This window comes from Suricata suricatta, chromosome 16 (assembly GCF_006229205.1).
Source record: "Suricata suricatta isolate VVHF042 chromosome 16, meerkat_22Aug2017_6uvM2_HiC, whole genome shotgun sequence".
Lineage (NCBI taxonomy): Eukaryota > Metazoa > Chordata > Mammalia > Carnivora > Herpestidae > Suricata > Suricata suricatta.
The window spans coordinates 44040424-44060646 of NC_043715.1; the positions used below are offsets into that span (position 1 = coordinate 44040424).

Sequence of the window (20223 nt, forward strand, 5' to 3'; positions counted from 1 at the left end):
CCCCTCCTACTCACACACTCTCTCTCTCAAACATAAATAAACATCAAAAAAAATAATAAAAATAATACAGGAGAATATCTTTACAACCTCAGCTAGGGGAAGATTTAGTAAACAAGACTACAATAAAGAACAAACTGTAATGGAAAAGATGAGTGAATCTGACACTATCATTAAAAACTTCTGTATGAGTCGGGGCACCTGGGTGGCTCAGAAGGGTAAGGGTCCAATCCTCTGTCTCCCCTTCTCTCTGCCTCTCCCCATCTCATGCTGTCTCTCTCAAAAATAAATAAACATTAAAAAAAAAAAAACTGGATGAGAGAAAACACCACAAAGGTAAAAGGCAAGGGAGAGTCTGGAAAAGACAACAAAAACACACATCATAGAAAAATGATTAATACTCAGAATATATATATAGACACACACAAACATACACAAAGTTCTAGGGGAACCTGGGTGGTTCAGTCAGTTGACTGAGGTCATTTATTTTTATTTATTTTTATTTTTTTCTTTATCTTATTTTGAGAGACAGAGACAGAGAGTGAGGGGGGAGGGGGCAGAGAGAAAGGGAGACACAGAATCTGAAGCAGGCTCCAGGCTTTGAGCTGTCAACCTAGAGCCTGACGCAGGGCTCGAACCCACGGACTGTGAGATCATGACCTGAGCCAGTTAGACACTCAACTGACTGAGCCACCCAGGCGCCCCTGAGGTAATTCTGACTTGGGTCATGATCCCGGGGTTGCAGGATGTCCACACTCAGCATGGAGCCTGCTTAAGATTCCCTTTTTCTCTCCCTTTCCCCACCCCACTCACATGCACTTTCTCTCTCTCTAAAATAAAAAGAATTTTTTTTAAGTCCTAAAAGTCAATACAAAAAAGCCAAATAACCTTACCTCAGAGAATGGGTTAAAAATATGAGGAGGTAATTCACAGAAGAGAAATACTAAATGGACAGTGCATTTCCAGAAAAATACTCAGTCTCACTAAGCAAATTAAAACAACTTCAAGAGCATTTCTCTTTCATCATACTGGTAAACATGTATCACGGGCAGTGTCACAAACTGAAGTTGGAGGGTGTCCAGGGGGAAGGAAATGAGAGCTCTCAGGTACTTTCAGTAGGTATAAACTAATAGCATCATGTTCAAAAGCAGTTTGAGTATCTAATAAACCAAAGTGTGCATTTTGCTACTATGTACAAATCCTTGACAAACTTATGTGCATGTGCACAGGCACATCTTGCTCCTATGTAAGATCACAAAAAATAGAAACAATCTAAATGGCCATCGGTGGGGAAAGAGTTACACAAAACGTACAATAGTATACAATAGTTTAAAAAAATGGAACTACATTACATATAGATTTACCAAGGATAAATTTCAGAAAAATGTTGAGTAATACAAGCAAGTTGTAGAAGAAAATGTAAAGAATACTACCTATGAAAATAAAAACTTTTGGGGCACCTGAGTGGCTCGGTCAGTTAAGCGACTGACTCTTGGTTTCAGCTCATGTCATGATCTCACAGTTGCGGGACTGAGCCCCACATCAGGCTCTGTACTGTCAGTGCGGGGCCTGCTTGGGATTCTCTCTCTCTCTCTCTCTCTCTCTCTCTTTCTGCCTCACCTCTGCTTGTGTGTGCACACACACATTCTCTCTCTTTCAAAATAAATAAATGTTAAAGAAAATAAAAACATTTTTAAATTTTCTTAAATGTTTTTTTTTTTTTTTGGAGAAAGAGAGAGAGACAGAGCATGAGCAGGGGAGGGGCAGAGAGAGAGGGAGACACAGAATCTGAAGCAGGCTCCAGGCTCTGAGCTGTCAGCACAGAACCAGACGCGGGCTCGAACCCATGAACCGTGAGATCATGACCTGAGCCGAAGTCAGACACTTAACCGATTGAGCCACCCAGGTGCCCCAAAACTTTTCTTAACAGATGCATAAATATTTACATAACATGTTTACAAAATGATTTAGAAGGACATAGGATGATTTCATGACTGTTGTTGCTTCTCAGAGCAAGAAGCAGATGAGGAAAAGTGAACTGAGAATGAGAAAGAGAACGTGTACGTAAGATGGTTTATCTCTTCATCAAGAAATACAGTATGTCAAAGTATTAACAGTGATCAATTCTGGGCGGCAGCCATTTATTGTATTAGTCCCTGTGCTTTCCTGTATTCTTCACTTTGTCAATAAAAAATAAATAAAAATGTTTTCTGAAATAAAAACTCGATGCCCCATCCTGAAAGAGAACACACATGCCAGGAAATGTGATCCAAAACAGTCAGACTGAGACATACTCTAATTAAATAACTTTAAAATGAAAGAACCATCTGGGAGACCAGAACAAAATTAAAGCTAATTATATACATAAAGGGAAAATATCAAGCTGGCATCAAACTTCTTTTTAAAAATATTCAATATTAATACTATGCTATAATAAATTTAAGGAAAGAATGGCCAATTACGAACAAGATAGAACTTGGGGGGGCATCATTTTCACGAACTCTTTTTGAGGAAACTGCTAGAGGACAGCCTTCAGCCGACCAAGAGACGTCCAGAGAAATACTAGCAAGAGGACCTAGGGAAAAACACTGACGATACTTAACTATGGAAGTAAGACGAAATGAAAGGCTGTGATAAATGCGACAGAACAGCGTGTAAATATACTCTGCCGTGACAATATAAAAAGCACACAACTAACAAAATTTGGGAAGTGAAGGTGTGAGATAAAACAAACCTACTTATTGACTCATCTGTAATAGACAAAGAAAAAAATCAAGGGCTAGCTTATTTAAAGCCAACTGATTAAGTAATAGGAGGAAGAAATACTGTCCACAGAAACAGAGCACAGTAACACTAGAACAAAAGGGGGCGCCTGCGTGGTTCAGTCAGTTAAGCATCCACACTGGATTTTGGCTCAGGTCAAGATCTCAGGGTCAAGAGACCAAGCCCCGCTGAGCCAGGCTCCGCCCTGGGCATGGAGCCGACTTAGGATTCTCTCTCTACCTCTGCCCTTCTCCTGCTGTCTCTCTCTCCCCCCGCCCTCCCCCAAATTTAAAAAACAACACTAGAACAAAAAAAAAATCTTCCTAGTTATTATAAAAACTATAGTATTAAAATGAAAGGCTAAGAAAACACGTAAGTGAAAGTCTTTTTTAAAAACTGTAAATACCAAAAAAAAAAACCTGTAAATACCAGAAAACATCACATAAAACAACATACAGAGTTAAACCCAAACATATCAACAATGTAACTGCACTTCCACCATTAAACGGAAATGGTACTTGATTGGCCCACAAAGCAAGACTCAATTCCATACTGCATATAAATGCTACATGTAAAAAATGATTTTTTTTAATGTTTATTTATTTTTGACAGAAAGAGAGAGAGAGAGACAGAGTGTGAGACTGGGGGCTGTGGGGGAGACAGAGAGAGAAAGACACAGACCCCAAAGCAGGCTCCAGGCTCCATCAGCACAGAGCCCAACACGGGGCTCAAACTCATGAATTGCAAGATCATGACCTGAGCCAAAGTCGGATGCTTAAGTGACTAAGCCACCTAAGTGCCCCCCAAATAAAGTGATTTTTAAAAATTAAAAGGGTGAGTACAGGTCCTTTAAAAAAAGCATAAAAAGGCAAGAAACAGATTCTTCCCTAGGGCATTCGCAAAAAAGGCAGGCTGCTGACATCTTGATTTTTGTCCTATAAGACCCATTTTCAACTTCTAACCTCTAGAGCTATAAGATAATAAATTCCTGTCGTTTTCAGTCCCTAAATTTGTAGTAATTTGTTACAGCAGCAATACAAAATTAATACAGAAGTAGTCTGGTAAAACCTTTCTGGAGGGGAATTAAACTACATACGCACTTAGGAATCCCATATCCAATAATCTCTCCCAAAAACACAGCCTTGACATTATGAAAATACATACAAACAAGGTTATTTCCTGAAGCACCGGCTATAACTACAAAACAGTGCGAACATCCTGAAAGACCACACGTCATAAAGTAGTGAAATAAATTACCACAACACCCCCATAATAGACTATTTTGCAGCTGTTAAAAAAAAATGAGGAAGAGGGGCACCTGGGTGGCTCCGTCGGTTAAGCGGTTAAGAGTCTGACTTTGGCCCAGGTCATGATCTTGCGGTTGGTGGGTTTGAGCTGTGCTCAGGGCTCTGTGCTGACAGCTCGGAGCCTGGAGCCTGCTTCCGATTCGGTGTCTCCTCTCTGCCCTTCCTCTGCTTGTGATCTCTCTTCCTCTCTCTCTCAAAAATAAATACTTTTTTAAATGAGGAAGATCTCCATGAATAATATGGAGTGATTCTGGTTTATATAGTTAAGTAAAAAAAGTAAAATGCAAAGTGTATCTATAGTATGCTACCTTTCATGTAACATACAAGGACTTACGAAGAACTACACGTATGTTGGCTCATTTGTACAAAAGAAACATAAAAAGGACAAAGCTGAAAATAAAGAGACTGGTGATCTACAAGATGAGGCAAGAAAGAGGTAGGAAGAAGTTAAGGGAATAGAAATAGGATGCTGGGGATGAGGAGAGAGTAACACATTTCTGAGGACATAGTTCTGTATAGCTATGATTCTCAAAAGCATAATCATGTTTCAGATACCAAAAAATAAATAAATAATTAAAACCAACCAGGATGTGGTAGAAACCCAAACAGAACACAAACAGTAATAAATGAACCTAAAAGAACTATTCTAAGTAACTTTGAAAAAAAAATAGTATTTTGGCTGAATCCTGTAAGACTAAGGACAAAAAGAACCATATATAAATAATGTAATCTAGTTAGTAAATTTTTTTCTCCCAGAGGAGTGTCTTGGAAATTCTCAAATTTTGTGTATACTAAAATTGAGCAAATAATTTTAGTTGTTTAATAAAATGGTTTCTTATGTTAGAGGAAGAAACTGCAGGTAAGTAACGGAAGAAGGCTACAATAGGCTCAATGGAGTGAGACTAGAATCAAGATATCAACATAAACTGATGATTTTAATATACAAAAAAGACTGAGACAGAAATAAATGTAGAAATGTCCTGTGTACCTGTGTGTGTTGGTATAATACAAATATTTTCCAGCTCAGTCTGCTGCGAGGGTCTAGGGGCAATGACACCCCAGTGGCAATGAGCACTCATGGCATCTACACCTTGGTTTCTAAACATCATTTCCCAGTAAAAGGAACCAGAGCTCCTGCGAGCAGGACCCGATTCAAGGCTGGGGAAGGAAAACACGACGAACCTGGAACACCTGGAGGCGGGGAGGAAGGAAGTGCTCAAAAACGGATGGGGGCATGTTAAAAGGTCAAAGAAACCGACTGCAAGGATATCCAAATAGTTAAAGCTGGGGCAATTTGAGCCACAAGATAATGATTCCTTGGATTTATCTCACCCAGAAAAAAAAATCCACGATTCCATAAAGAAATAACTGAATAAATAAGCAAATGGAAGAAAGAGTTGTTCTCTATAAGACAATCCTAATTAATATGGGTAAAGAAAGGAGGGAAATGGAAAAATCAACATTAGGTCTAATACCACAGTATAACTGTTGCAAACAAGATCCAATGGAGCAATTGATGTTAAAATTAGTGGGCAAAAGTTTCAAAGAAACTGAATAGCCTCAAAGTATCTCCCCCAAGATATTTATTAATTACAAATAGAAAAATAGTAACTTTGTGCAGACACCACATTTACCAAGCAATCAAAGATGTATCGATATTATGAATCCTTTGCTATGATGCACTGAAAGAAACCTAACATTACTTCTGTTGCACTTTTTCCAAAAATGCATTACCTCAATCTAATCATGAGAAAACATCAGATAAACCCAAACTGAGTGCATGCAGATGTAATGAGCCGTTTGTCTGGAGTGAAGCACATCTGAAGAGTCTGGGAGAGATTCTTCCAAGATGATAAAATGAGCAGATGGCCTTTGTGTCTCAGTGTCTTAAGAGAGTTAGACAGTTGATGGGGAGTTGGGAATTGAGTAATATGTATATAGAAAGTCAAGGAAAAAAACCAAATAGACGACATTTCTGCCCCCTCCCCCAGAAATTATTAACTCCAGGAAAAATAAAAGGTTGTTTGAAGGGGCATCTCGGTGATTCAGTTGGTTGAGCATCTGACTTCGGCTCAGGTCATGATCTCACAGTTCTGAGATCGACCCCTACATCAGGCTCTGTGCTAACAGTTCAGAGCCTGGAGCCTGTTTCAGATTCTGTGTCTCCCTCTCTCTCTGCCCCTTACCCACTTGCGCGCTCTTTCTCTCTCTCTCTCTCTCAAAAATAAACATTAAAAAAAAGTTGTATAGAAAAAGTAATCTTGGTATATACACAGCATGGCTATGACTAGCAATTAATAGCCATAATAATATAAACCCTGAACAGTGATTCAATCAAAATTATGTTACTGGGGAGATGGGGAGATGGAAGTGGGTGTGTGTGTGTGTGTGTGTGTGCGTAAACATGCACGCGAGCATGCATACACATATGTATTTGATTCAGGATAAGAAAGTATTACATTATTTTCAAAAAAATTTCTTATTTTCTTAGAAGATAAAGAAGAAAAAGTAATTCAGAACTAGCATCGTAAACATATTAAAGAAATGAAGGAAACATCAAAAAAGTTGCAAAAGTAAAGAAAGTTGATCCCATTAAGAGAGGGAAACTAGGGAAGAGGACAAGAGACTGCCTTTTTTAAGGGAATTCACCTTGTACAACTACTTGACTCGTCAAGCAATGTGCATGCATAACTTTAATAATAACTCTGATAAAAATAAAAACTCTAAAATGAAATCTGGAAATGTATACATTTCTGATCCTAAAGGGAAAAGAAGAGGTGGCAAGGACTGAGATTCGAGGTATTTCTAGAATAACCGTAGAGCATATACTTTGATAAAAATAGAAACCCACCCCACCAAGCCCAGGCAGCCTCAAGTGCAGGGCAGCCTTCTCATGGCCACTTGGGATGTCATCTTACAACAACCCTCCTTGCCCAGTTTCCTGTCACTCACCAGCATATGGACCATCTGACATTTCTTTTTCCACCATCCAAGGTTCCTTCCCTTGCTCCAATAAGGAGATCATGTTGGGCTTAGACATGGAGAGTCCTGTTTACAGAAGAAGAAAAATGAGAGCAAGAAAGAGACAAACAGAGAAAGAATCATGTTGCCATAGCCTTTCGAGGACTCAAACTCAATCTCTTGGTTATTAGGCAAGAAAGGCAATTAGAGAAAGGGCGAGAGAATGGAACCATGTTGGTATGAAGGATGAAGATGAAACTTCTTCCACAGCAGTGGTTCTCAAAGTGCTAACGCGGAAGCACCGCCACCTAGGAACTTATTAGAATTGCAGATTCTCGGGGCACCTGAGTGGCTCAGTCAGTTAAGAGTCCTACTCTTGATTTTGGCTCAGGTCAAAATCTTGTGGTTTGTGAGTTCAAGCCCCAGCTTGGGTTTCATGCTGATGGTTTGAAGCCTGCTTAGGATTCTCTAACTCTCCCTCTCTCTCTGCCTCTTCCCTGCTTGCTCAGCAAGCATGTGTTCTCTCCTTCTCAAGGTAAATAAATAAACTTTAAAAAAAGCAAATTCTCAGGCCCCAATCCACACCTACTGAATCAGAAACCATAGTGGTTCTCAAACTTAAATGGGCATCAGAATCATTTGGAGGGCTCATTAAAACCTAAACTACTGGGCCTATTACCAGAGTTTCTGATTTTGTAGGTCTACAGTGGGACCCTATAATCTGCAATTTAACAAATTCTTATGCCATACTGATGTGGCTATTCCAAACCATCCTTCAACATTGGGAACTACTCATTCCTAACTCTTTGAAATGATTTCAAATTATTTCCTGGGAATAGGAAGAAGAGATTTCAGGTAAGCACATAAGATGACCTAGATATTCCTACTGGAGGAAGCAAAAACACATCAGAGGGAAGATTCTGAATTATGGGAGAGACATCCTTACCAAGCCATACCAAGTTCCTGTAGTTCTCCAACATGACATCTCTGTATAAATCTTTCTGTGATGGGTCTAGCCATTCCCATTCTTCTTGGGAAAAACCTAGAGCCACATCTCGGAAGGTCACCAAACCCTGAAATTAAAAAAAAAAAAATCTCATTTGCCAAGTGTTCCCATATGGTCCTAGCAGAAAAGATGAATTCTGCCAGAGTTCTCTAGGTGGCCCAAGGAAACTAATTATTGGGGAGCAAGTACATGTCCAGGTTTGTCAAATATTTTGAAAGAAAAAAAATTTCACATTTTTGTGAATAAAAAAGGCCTATATACAGGAAAAAAATTAGCTTATGGCATGAAACATGAGTTTATAACATGAAAGTATGTGAGTATGGCTGTTTTATGTTACATACACTATGTATCAAGAAATTCTTATAGGGATGATTCCTTTATATTCTGACATGAGTCAGAGTAGTGAAGAAAGGCCTTGAATTGGGCTTTAACTAAAGGGTATGGTCTGAAACTTAGACTCCATATGTAAGGAGAAACTTCCAAAAATAAGAGTTTAGCCTACATCACTGAACTATAACCTATATGAGGGAAGGATATCTGTTTTACAAGCTCTTGAATATCCAGTGTCTATTATAAAAGCAGTCACATTTTAAATAGTAAATATTTGCCATTCGGTGAATAAATGGTAAAGTTCCCTAGAATATATCCATCGGGAGGAAGAGCACTCAATGTTTAAAATGAGAGAGTTCCATTTGCAGAGTATGGTCTCATTTTTCATTAAAAATAATCTCTATCAGTGCAGAGAATGAATCTAGTGCCAAGATCTCAGATGCCAGCCAAAAGCCAACCTGCAAGTGGGTTTAGTTTTCCACTTTTTGAGCTAGTTTTTATATTGTAAGTTTACAGAGCAAATAATCTCTTTTGCTTGTACTTTCAAATTAAATGTTATATTGTTGTCCATCAAGTTGCAAAAATAAACACATATTAAATATGGTTATTCTACGTAGTAGAAATGTGAATGGATGTGGCCAGAGAAAAACCATCACATGAATACATACTGTTGTATAACTTCCTTCTACACTTCTCTATGTCCTGGGAGGCTGACCTGTATTAACTGCACTAACAGACTGCCTTTCCCAGCTCCACTGTCAGTTGGGTTCAGCCACAGGCAAGAGATGAGAGAGAGGGGAGCGAAGCACATTATTTACTCCCCTGGCAGCCTCCTTGCAGCTCTGCCCTGTGTGGTCTGAGTCCTTCCCTCCGAGGTCACAGTGCCCGTCAGAGGCCCTCTGCACTCAGATTTCTCCGTCTCTGGGGTCGGGCCTAGTTTTACTGTTATGAGTCCCAGGGTATAGCACTGTCCTCTGTGGTTTCTCTATGTGCTGATCACAGCTTATAAAGAGAACCCTTTTGAGTTTCTTGCTGGAACCCCGCCTGATAAAATGTTGACCCAGTGTACTTCTAGGACATGACCACAGATTCCACAAAAGCACCACTACACTTCACTAATAAATTCACTTTCCTACTCTCCCATGACTATTTCATAGTTTCTGTCTCTCTCAAACTACCACGAACTCATCCCCTGCTCTCACTTTGAACCTCCTCATCTTCTTGTTCATTACAAGTCCTTGCTGACCTGTATCTATACTCATATGCTGTCTTCCCTCTGTTTCTATTGATAAAACTCTAGGCTCCTATCTATGACCAATCCCTTCACTTGTCCACACAAAGACACTGTCACCTCTCTCCCTTGTAATTATCAGAAAGATATCAGATATCTCCCTTATACTATTGGTATTTTCTCACTTTACTAGATTATTTCTATTAATATACAAAATGATGCAATATCTTTCATTTTATAAATAGATAAAATCCTTTCCATAATCTCCTGGTAGTTATTGTCCCATTTCCTTACTCCTCTTAATAACAAAACTCTTCCGGGGCACCTGACTGGCTCAGTTGGAGAAACATGCAACTCTTGATCTTGGGATCGCGAGTTCGAGCTCCATGCTGGGTGTAGAGATTACTTAAATAAATAAAACTTTTTAAAAAATAATAGAGAGTTGTTTAAATCAGCAATATCCAATGGAAATACAATGTAAGGCACATATTCAAAATTTTTAGAGGGCACCTGGGTGGCTCAGTCAGTTAAGTGTCCCACTTTGGCTCAGATCATGAACTTAGGGTTCGTGAGTTCAAGCCCCACATTGGGCTCCTGCTTCCAACTCTGTGTCCCTCTCTCTGTTCCTCCCCGACTCGTACTGTCTCATTTTCTCTCTCTCTCTCAAAACTAAATATATTTTTAAAAAATTTTAAATAATGAAAAAGTAAGAATAGCTGCTATTTATATTCTGTTATTTATTGACCGATTACTACATGCCATACACCCTAATAAGCATTTTACAGTTATTATCTTATTCAATCTCACTGTAAAACTTGTTTTTAAAAAGTAAGAAAAAAGTATAAAGCACATTTAAAGAAGTTTAAGACAAAATGTCATGCTGAACAACTAGGTTATATTGCAAAAAGGAAAAAAAAGTAAATAGAAATTTGTAAATGTAATAATATACTTAACCAATTATATCTAAAATATTATTTCAACATATACTCAACAAACTGAGGGCTGAAGGGGGAGGGGGAAGGGGAAGGGGGGTGGTGGTCATGGAGGAGGGCACTTGTGGGGAAGAGCTCTGGGTGTTATATGGAAACCAACTTGACAATAAACTATAAAAAATAAAATAAATAAATAATTATTAATGAGATGTTTTACATTTTTTTTTGTACTAAATCTTCAAAATCTGGTATATATTTGGGGCACTTGGGTGGCTCAGTTGGTTGAATGTCCAACTCTTGATTTCAGCTCAGGCAATTATCCCAGGGTTCTGGGATCAAGCCTCACATCAGGCTCCTTGGAGCCTCCTTAAAATTCTCTCTCTCTCTCTCTCTCTCTCTCTCTCTCTCGGTCCCTCTCCCCCACTTTTACTCTTTCTTTCTCTCTCTCTAAAATAAAAAATAATAATAATAATTAAAAATCTGGTATATATTTTATACTTGTAGCACATCTTAATTTAGAGCAGTCTTATGTGGCTACGGGGTTCATTACTGGACAGCGCAGGTCTAGACTCATCTCTAGTCTCACCTTTTGGGCCTACTATTCCCTCATGAACCCACTGCAATGGTGCTTTCATCTCAACCCCTCGATGAAGTAGCTCTTGTCAAGAATATCAGCAGCTTCCATGTTGACAAATCTAAAGGTCAGTTTTTAGTCTACATCTTCCTCAATCTCTCAGAAGAGTTTAGTGCTGCTGATCATAACCTCGATGAAATACTCTGTACTCCTGACTTCCCCACTCTCTGGTTTTCCTTCTACATCAGTCCTTCTCAGTCTCTCTTGCTGATTCCTCCTTTTCTTGTCAGTCTCTAGTTAGGGAATACCCAAATTCAGTCCTGGGGATTCTTTCCTATCTATACTCACAATCCTACTCTCAAGATAATCCTATCCTGTCCTATGGCTTTAAATACATGAATGATTCTCAAATTCACATTTCCAACCATGACTCTAGGTATATAATCAATATTTGCACTTGGATATCCAACAGGTCTCACACACTTAATATATCTAGAACTCAATTCTTATTCCCATCTCATTCTTCCCTGTCTTTCCATCTCAGTAAATGGCACAGCCATTTGTACAGTTGCCCAGGTCAAAAATCTATGTAGTTACTGTTGACTTCTTCCTCTCACACTCCACAACCAATCCTGACCGAATCCCATATTTTCTATCTCCAACATATACCCCGGATCCCAGCAGTTCCAATGATACCACCACAGTCCAGGCAGCTATCACCTTCCACCTGGATTACTGTGGTAGTCTCCTAACTGATCACCTCAGGCCACCCTTAATTCCTTTCTATTTTCCTTTTAAAATGTAAATCGAATCACATCACAAACACCCCAGTGACTATCCTTCACCCTTAGAACAAAACTCAAAGTTCTGGTCGCGAGTTTCAAGGTCCTATATAACCTGTTCCCCAGCTGCTCCTCTGATCTCATAGTGCTCATTTCCCTGAGGACACTGGTTCGATGACATTCCTAGAGCACATCAAACATGTGCCCACCATAATAACTCCATATTTGCTCTTCCTTCTTCTTTTAAAGCTCTTATTCAAATCTCCATGAAACCTAATCCCTACTTTCACTGAGATTTTTCTTTGCTTAAATGTCGCTTCCTCAGAAAGGCCATCCTTGACTTCCCTATCTAATACGGTATTCAGTAATCACACCTCTGTCCTTTATTCCACTTGCACTAATCTCCAGCATAACAAATCATGAGCTATCTACGAAGGATAGCTCTCTTCCATCACATATTTCAAGACAGCACTGAGTAAAAAAGATACTAAATGATTTATAGAGAGATTATATGAAGTAGTTGAGAGACACAAGTGGTGAGAGTGCTCATTGGGCTCTTTGTGTCTCTCTGAAGTCCCAAAGTCCTAAAAAAGGAGGTAGAATTTGTGAAAACACCAACTTACTTGAGACATGGCTTTACAAAGTCCAACAGCCATTCTTCCTTCCTTCTTCAGTCTTCTCTTTTGGAGGACAATGTCCTGAGAAAGGAGAATTAAAGGGGGGAAAATGGCAGAGTAGTCCTTGATTGCTGATCTGAGATTCACAAAGATAGAACTCTTATTTCTTTATGGTCTTATTTCTTTATGGACAGGGCCAGCCCTGTCCCCTCCTAAGACCTGAGAAAAGGCCAAAGATTAATTTAACCCCTGAAGTCCTCACTGGTATTAAGAACACATAGCTTGAACTCAACAAAATCTAAATGGCCAACAAAGTGGTTTATGATCTGGCCCTTGGCGGCCCCTTAGACTTCATTTCCAACCCTTATTCCCCTTGCTCACCCCTCTGTAAGCACACAGATTTTCTTACAGCTCCTCAAACACTGGGCACACTCCTTAGTGGCTGTTACCTTTAGTTTTCCTTCTGCCTGAACATGACTGATTCCCTGTCTTCGTTCCTATCCATGCTCAGTTGTCACCACATGAGAGGGACTTTCCTGAAAATTCTATCTAAAGAGAACTTCCCTTCCAGTCTCTTTTTCTTTATTGCAATTTTTCTTCTTAGCTTTTGACACCATTGGACATGTTACTTTTTTTCCTCCGTTTATTGTTGTCTCCACAAACAACAGTGTGGGATCTAATAGAACTGGGATTTGTTTGGTTCACTGGTGTATCTCTAGTGTTACAAATAACCCCAGAACCTTTGCAGGCCCTCAAAAATATTTGTTAAATAGAGGCCCCTGGGTGTCTCAGTCAGGTTAAGTACTGACTCTTGATTTTGGCTCAGGTCATGATCTCACAGTTCGTGGGATCAAACCCCACATTGGGCTCCCAACTGAGAGCATGGAGCCTGCTTAGGATTCTCTCTCTCTCTCAAAATAAATAAATAAACTTTAAAAATATTTACTAATGAATAAATAAATCTTACTGGGTCTCCTATAATATAAATAGTGATGTTACACATGTTGAATATGTCATTATCTTTTTTTTAATGTTTATTTATTTTGAGAGAGAGAGAGAGAGAGCACACAAGCAGGGGAGAGGCAGAATGAGAAAGAGAGAGAGAATCCCAAGCAGGCTCTGCACTGACAGCATAGACCCCAAGTTGGGGCTTGATTCCATGACCCCTGAGATCATGACCTGCGCTGAAACCAAGAGTCAGATGCTCAACCAATTGAGCCACCCAGGCACCCCTGCATATGTCATTATTTTCTTTATTCTTCACAAAACTTCACAAATATTATTATCGTTATCTTGCCAACAAGTAAAACTGAGTTTCAGAAAGCTTAAACAGCTCAAAGTCATAAGAATCAAGCTGCAATGAGACTCAAAACTGGTCCTCTTACAGAGGCACCTGGATGGCTCAGTTGGTTAAGTGTCTGACTTTGGCTCAGGTCATGGTCTTGCAGTTCGTGAGTTTGAGCCCTGCATCAGGCTCTGTGCTGATGGCTCAGAGCCTGGAGCCTGCTTCCGATTCTGTGTCTCCCTTTATCTCTGCCTCTCCCCCAACTCACACTCTGTCTCTCTCTCTCTCTCTCTCTCAAAAATAAACATTAAAAAAAAACGAGTCCTCTTTCAAGAGCCTGCAATATCTGAATGGGAATTATGTAACATAACCTGGGGAATCAATGCCATATATTTACTAGAAAAGCATTTTCAGAGATGCAGCTGTTACCTTCATTACTTCACAGAAATACAGCTGGCATTTCTGTGGCACAGAAAAATAGGCAGGCATTGCTGAAATTTTAATACAAACCAGTAGCAAATTGCATAGCCTGAAATACGTTCATTGTTCTTTCAGAGCCAACATTTTTTCATTCCAAAAATGAGGATAGCTGTGTTTGACCTAGAATTCAGGATACACGACCCCCTAAATCTGGGCTACTGTGCACTGGCCAATCAGTCTCTAAGAAAGTTATTTCCTTAGTGCAACGCAGCTTGAAAATGTCCGTAAAAGCCTTTGCAACCCGAGAGAGAATCAATGAAGTTTTCTCTGTATCTGGGAACCCTACATAGCAGCTGTATAAAAGAAATGTTTTTTACTTTTTATTATTACTTTATAGAGAGAGAGAAAGTTAAAGCAGACAGGGGGAGAGGAAGGGGGTTAGAGAGAGTGCGTGCAGAGCCCAACGTGGGCTTTGAACCGGGAACCCTGGGACCATTACCTCTGCTGAAATCAAGAGTCAGAAGCTCAACTGATTGAGCCACCCAGGTGCCCTCAAAAAGTGTCTTTTAAATTTGTCTTAAAATAGTGGTGTATCACTTGGGTAATAGCTTCCAGGTCTGAGATGAGCCATCAGTCTCTGAAAGAAGGTGATGTTTAAAGACGAGGGCTTCATACAGCCCCCAGGTGCATGGTGACTCTCCACTCCTTCACTCACTGGCTCCATGACCTTGGGCGAGCTACTCCATCTTCCACAACCTTTCTTTCCTCGGTGTCAAGACTGCATGAGCCAACTCCTGGCATAAAGAAGTGCTACCTTTGTTCCTGCGCACATTCTATACACATTTGGAAAGGAAATGAGACCATTTCTCTTTATTAACTAAGAACGTCAGAACCAAAATGTAGCTCGCTTGGTACATCAGAAAAAGAGCCGTGGATCAGCCTCTCTCAGCACCAAACATGGAGGAGTTTTGACAAAGACAAAGCTAAAATCTGAACCTGCATGGCCTAAGGTGAAGAAGACCAGGCATTCAGATTGAGCTTTCTATCCCCGGAGCAGCCAATTTGAGGATGGCTTCACTACAATGTCTTTAGACTAGGTCCTGTGACTCACAAGGGGACTGAAGCAAGAGACCCACATTTAGTTCCCATATCCCGACAGTTCCTAGTCCAAGACCAGGGACAATCCTATCCAACACCCTCAGAACCCAAGGCCCCCATTTTTCACTCTCACAGAAGATCAAGAGAGTTTAGTAATTAAAAGCCAGGGCTCTGGAGCCCAACTGCCTAGGTTCAAGACCCTGTTCTGTCCTTCCTAACTGTCTAAACTCGGGCAAGTAAGTTTAATCTTTCTGTGCCCACAATCACACACTGGGTCCCACACAATCAAGCCTTCAGCCTCATGTACACACATACAAATGCTCACCCAATCACACACGTACACCAAACATGGCCACACAGGCTCACCTGTACTGTCAAACACACACAGAGTGGCATTAACCCAAAGACAGAGATGATGACCCACAATTACTCCAACAGAGAGACAGTCCCACGCAGTCTCGCACAGTGACATACAACACAAGGCCACACACCCTGTCACCATTACTCATACAATTTATACCTGCAGAGACGGATGGTCATGGGTTCGCAATCACACCCGCTGTCACACACGATCAAACACTGTTATATCTACAGAGACAAGTGGTCAAACATAATCACACATATTCATAAAGCGACACAATGTCATACCTGCAGTCTCTCACAAATCCATATACAGTAACACATCGTCATACCTGCAGAAACACACACATACACAGAGTTTTATACCTGAGACATACAGGTCGCTCATAATCACACACACGGTGCCACACAAGATCACGTTCTGTCACATCGCAGACTCTCACACAGTTATGCAGTAACACCGGAGGCACACCTCTGGCCCCATCCCTGTCCCTGACGGTCCACCTCAAGCCCGGCCCTGACCTCTGGCTACGGCGCTCAGCCAGGCCCAACTCACCTCCCGGCGCCGCGGGCTCTGGAAACCCCCCCAGCGCCCCGAGACCCACGACGACCCCTCCCAGAATGCCCCGCGGTACGGAGCCGAGCAGGGACTGAGCCGCGCGGAACCCTGAGCTCCTCTGGGGAGTCACCCAGCTGGAGTGGACGCCGCTCAGCTTTTCCTTACGACCCTCCGAACCACCAGCCCCAGAGAGCTTTGCGCCGCGGCCTTCTTGGCTGAACTACATTTCCCAGAGGGCCGCCAAGACCCGCCTCTACTCCGCGCCTGCGCAGGTAGCCCCGCCGTGGGTGTCTTGATCCGAGAACCGTGTGCCGCCTTGGCGGATCTTGGGCACTGTGGGGGGCAGTGTGTGAGGAAACTGTGAAGTTGCGCGCGTCCCTGTTACTGAATGCTCAGATGTGGCGATCTCTGTGTGACCGTCGCTGCATGCTTGTGCTTGTGCACCCCGGGGCGAAGGCTTCTGTCAGTGCATCAGCTTTTGTATTTAAAATAACGTCCCGTGATTGTGGGTTGATGTGTGACGCCGAGAATGTGAGAGTGCTTGTGGGTTTGTGAGAGGGGCTGTGGTTGACTTTGGGCGACCGTTTCTTGGTGTGCCTACCCCAGAGGTCGAAGGAGTTTACCTGTGACCAGCAGTGGAGACTTACTTGTTTCTGGGCTGGCTTTCAGTGGTCAGCTCGTGAGAGAGGTTTCTTTGTGTGCCTTCGTGTGTGACTGTCCCCAGATCTAACTGTTCTCCCACCCCCATGCCATCCCTCATCTCCAGCCGTGGGCCGGGTCACTGCTACCTTCATGTTTATACCCCTTCTCTACTTGGACCTCATGTGATTAGATTCCGTTTGTTAGGAAGACGCTCATTTGCTCCAGAGCCTTTTATAAGGTGATAGCCAGTGGCTCTGGAGGTTCTCTTAGTGCTGCTTCCACCCTTTTACCTTAGAACTTCCGTTAGGGTCCAGCTTCACAAAAAACCGTCCACAGTCGGGAAGACAAGAACGTGAGCCCGAGCCTGGTTAAAGAAAACCAGAACTGAACAGTACAAAAAGGGTAATGCAAAGACAAACACTGAAGCCCAAAGGTTCAACCCTAGTTGAGAAGAGGGTCCAGAGGAGTCTAAAATTCGGTCCAGGAGGGAGTATTTGACAGTCAAAATTCTGAACAAAGCAGCCTTCTTCCCCACCCACAGATCTGGAAAGGGCACCCAAGTCAAGATCTTGGTAAATGGCGGTATGTGGAAACAAGGGCAAGTTCTTGAAATGAGAACCAATCTTTGGAGAATAAATCCTCCGATCCCCTCCCCATCAAGAGACCTCTAATAGCTAAGGCCGGAGAGTCTTGGACAAAAGGAGTGTGGCTAGTAGGGCTGAAGCGATTTGCTGTTTATATTGTGAAACTGGGTACTGTTACTTTCAGAAGAAGCCAAGCACTTTTTTTTTTAAGGCTCTAGAACATTTAATAATTGAGTTACTTCGCTGGGGAAATGTACTAGGGTTCTTTAGATAATAGTTGTGATTGGCTACTTGACCAAACAGCCCTTCCCTGGATCTGATTATCACTGCAGGATAGAGATCATCTTGGACATTTCATACTAAATACTAGGAAATTAAGATACTCCATCCTTGACTGACATAATATACCTTCAGGAGAAACTTTGAGGGCACTTGGGTGGCCCTGTCAGTTAAGAGTCCGACTTTGGCCTAGGTCATGATCTCGCAGTTCATGAGTTTGAGCCCCGCGTCAGGCTCTGTGCTGACAGCTCAGATCCTGGAACCTGCTTCAGATTCTGTGTCTCCCTCTCTCTCCCTCTCTCAGCCCCTCTCCCACTTACACTCTGTTTGTGTCTGTCTCTCTCTCAAAAACTAAACATTAAAAAAAATTTTTTTAAAGAGAAAGTTCATATGTCAGTAATTGATCATAGAAGAGTTTTTGTCCTTTATATACTTTTTTTAAATCCCATACCACCATGTCCAACACTGGTTTGAGTCTAGTCATCTCCAGTAGAGTAGGACAGTGGTCCTCAAAATATGCCCACAAATAAATGGCTGCACTGCTAGAACAAATTGTGGTAGGATTATGTCCATCAAGATACAGTGGAAAAAAAAAAAGAATTACACTGGCAATTTCAAACAATATTTAATTATAGGAAATTGATTATACAAAGTTGGATGATTGAAAGAGCAAAAAGGGGACAGTAACTTCAAGAAATAGCCAACACCACAGAGCTCGGGGAACAAAGGAGAAAGGATGGATTTACCAGAACCTAAGAGTTCAGAGGAAGAGTCTCAGGGAGGTTGTTAATAGTTTAGCAGTCTGGTGCTTAGCAAGCAAGAAGAATTTGCAGGTAAGCTGTGGCCCTCCTCTACTGCTAGAGACACTGAAAGAACTGGAAAACAGAGTGAGTTCCTTCTCCCTTTCTGACCTCCAATCCCCCTTCAATGCCTCCATTGGCAAACTCCACTGGCAAGCAGTAGCAAGGGAGACTGGAATGTCCTTGTCAGAGTCCAGCTCCAGCATCTCAGAATTGAGGAAGGTATGCTTGGACCCAAAACTATGACAGGGCAAGGATTAGTCTATAATCCTTTTTAAATTTTATGGAAAATAAATTAATTTGTATAATTTTCCATGTTAAGTTTTCTTCTTAGAAGCTTTTCTTAACATTGTTACTTCTTCCTTATAAAGGAAACCTATTATATAACCAAAAAAAGATGCATATTTAGTAATAGTATCTTAATAACAAAGCAATTCAAATTCTGAAATAGCTATCAGTATATAATATGTAGTTATTTGGATGAACTCATTTTTACTTATTTTGTTGTAATTTTGATAATAAATATTGATTTCTACATTTTCTTTTTTTAATGATTTTTTTATTTATTTTTGAGAGAAGGAGAGAGACAGTGCAAGCAGGATAGGGTCAAAGAGAGAGGGAGACACAGAATCTGAAGACAGGCTCCAGGTTCTGAGCTAGCTGTCAGCACAGAGCCCAATGTGGGGCTCGAACCCACGAACTGTGAGATCATGACCTGAGCTGAAGTCGGATGCTTCACTGACTGGACCACCCAGGCGCCCCAGTTTATACATTTTCTTACCTTGTGTCATCTAATATAAATATTTCACGCTGAACCACTAATTGCCCCATGACTTAACAGTTCACAATATCCTAATTAGTGTGAGATTCATAGTATGTGATTTTTAAAAACAAACTCTTAGATTATATTAATTTCTTTTTTTAATTGAGATATGATTGACATATAACATTATTTTCAGGTGTACAACATAATGATTCAATACTTGTATATATTCTGAAATGTTCGCCACAATAAGTCTAGTCAACATCCATCATATACAGTTACAAAAATGTTTTCCTTGTGATAATAACTTTTTAACTCTTAGCAACTTTCAAATATGCAATACAATATTAACTATAGTGATCATGCTGTACATTATATCCCCATGATTTATTTACTTTATAATTGGAAGTTTTTACCTTTTGATCCCTTTACCTACTTCTGTTTAAATTTTATTTAAGTAATGTCTAAACCACATGGGGTTCAAACTCATGACCTGGAGCTCAAGATCCGCATGCTCTTCTGACTGAGCCAGCCAGGGGCCCGTTTCACCTAGATTGCATGGCCCACCTCTGGCAACCACCAATCTGTTTTGCATCTTTCAAGTGTTTTTTTTTGTTTTTGTTTTTTTACTAAAAAAACTTTTTTAAGCCCAATGTGAAGCTTGAACTCATGACCCCAAGATTAAGAGTTGCATGCTCTACCTACTGAGCCAGCCAGCTGCCCCTCTTTGATGTGTTTGGGGTTTTTTGTTATGTTTTGGTTTTGGTTTTTTTTAGCTTTTTATTATTTGAAGTCAGTCATTCTGAATTGATTTAGAATGAAGAAACCAAGACATATTTCTTGTGTTAGTTATGTTGATTGACCACCCATATTCTTTGGACTAGAATGTTTTCTCTCTTGTCCTGCTTAGGGAAGGATAAAGCACAATTTTAC

At 40.8% G+C, this 20223-nt stretch overlaps 1 protein-coding gene across 3 annotated transcripts in view; it reads right to left on the reverse strand.

The window, feature by feature from the left end:
• ZNF527 (zinc finger protein 527) overlaps positions 1-16445 on the reverse strand; it is a 31984-nt gene extending 15539 nt beyond the window's left edge. Inside the window, exons 1-5 of one of the 3 annotated variants that reach the window (XM_029926222.1) lie at positions 16220-16445; positions 15952-15995; positions 12507-12581; positions 7975-8101; positions 7020-7115 (exon numbers count right to left, since the gene is read on the reverse strand). In XM_029926222.1, coding sequence (XP_029782082.1) covers positions 7020-7115; positions 7975-8101; positions 12507-12581; positions 15952-15993 — 340 coding nt within the window. In that variant the 5' untranslated portion in view covers positions 15994-15995; positions 16220-16445. Of the gene's footprint in view, positions 1-7019; positions 7116-7974; positions 8102-12506; positions 12582-15951; positions 15996-16219 lie in introns of those variants that run through there. The other 2 variants (XM_029926223.1, XM_029926224.1) reach the window with 2 other exon arrangements.
• Positions 16446-20223: the final 3778 nt, after the last annotated feature.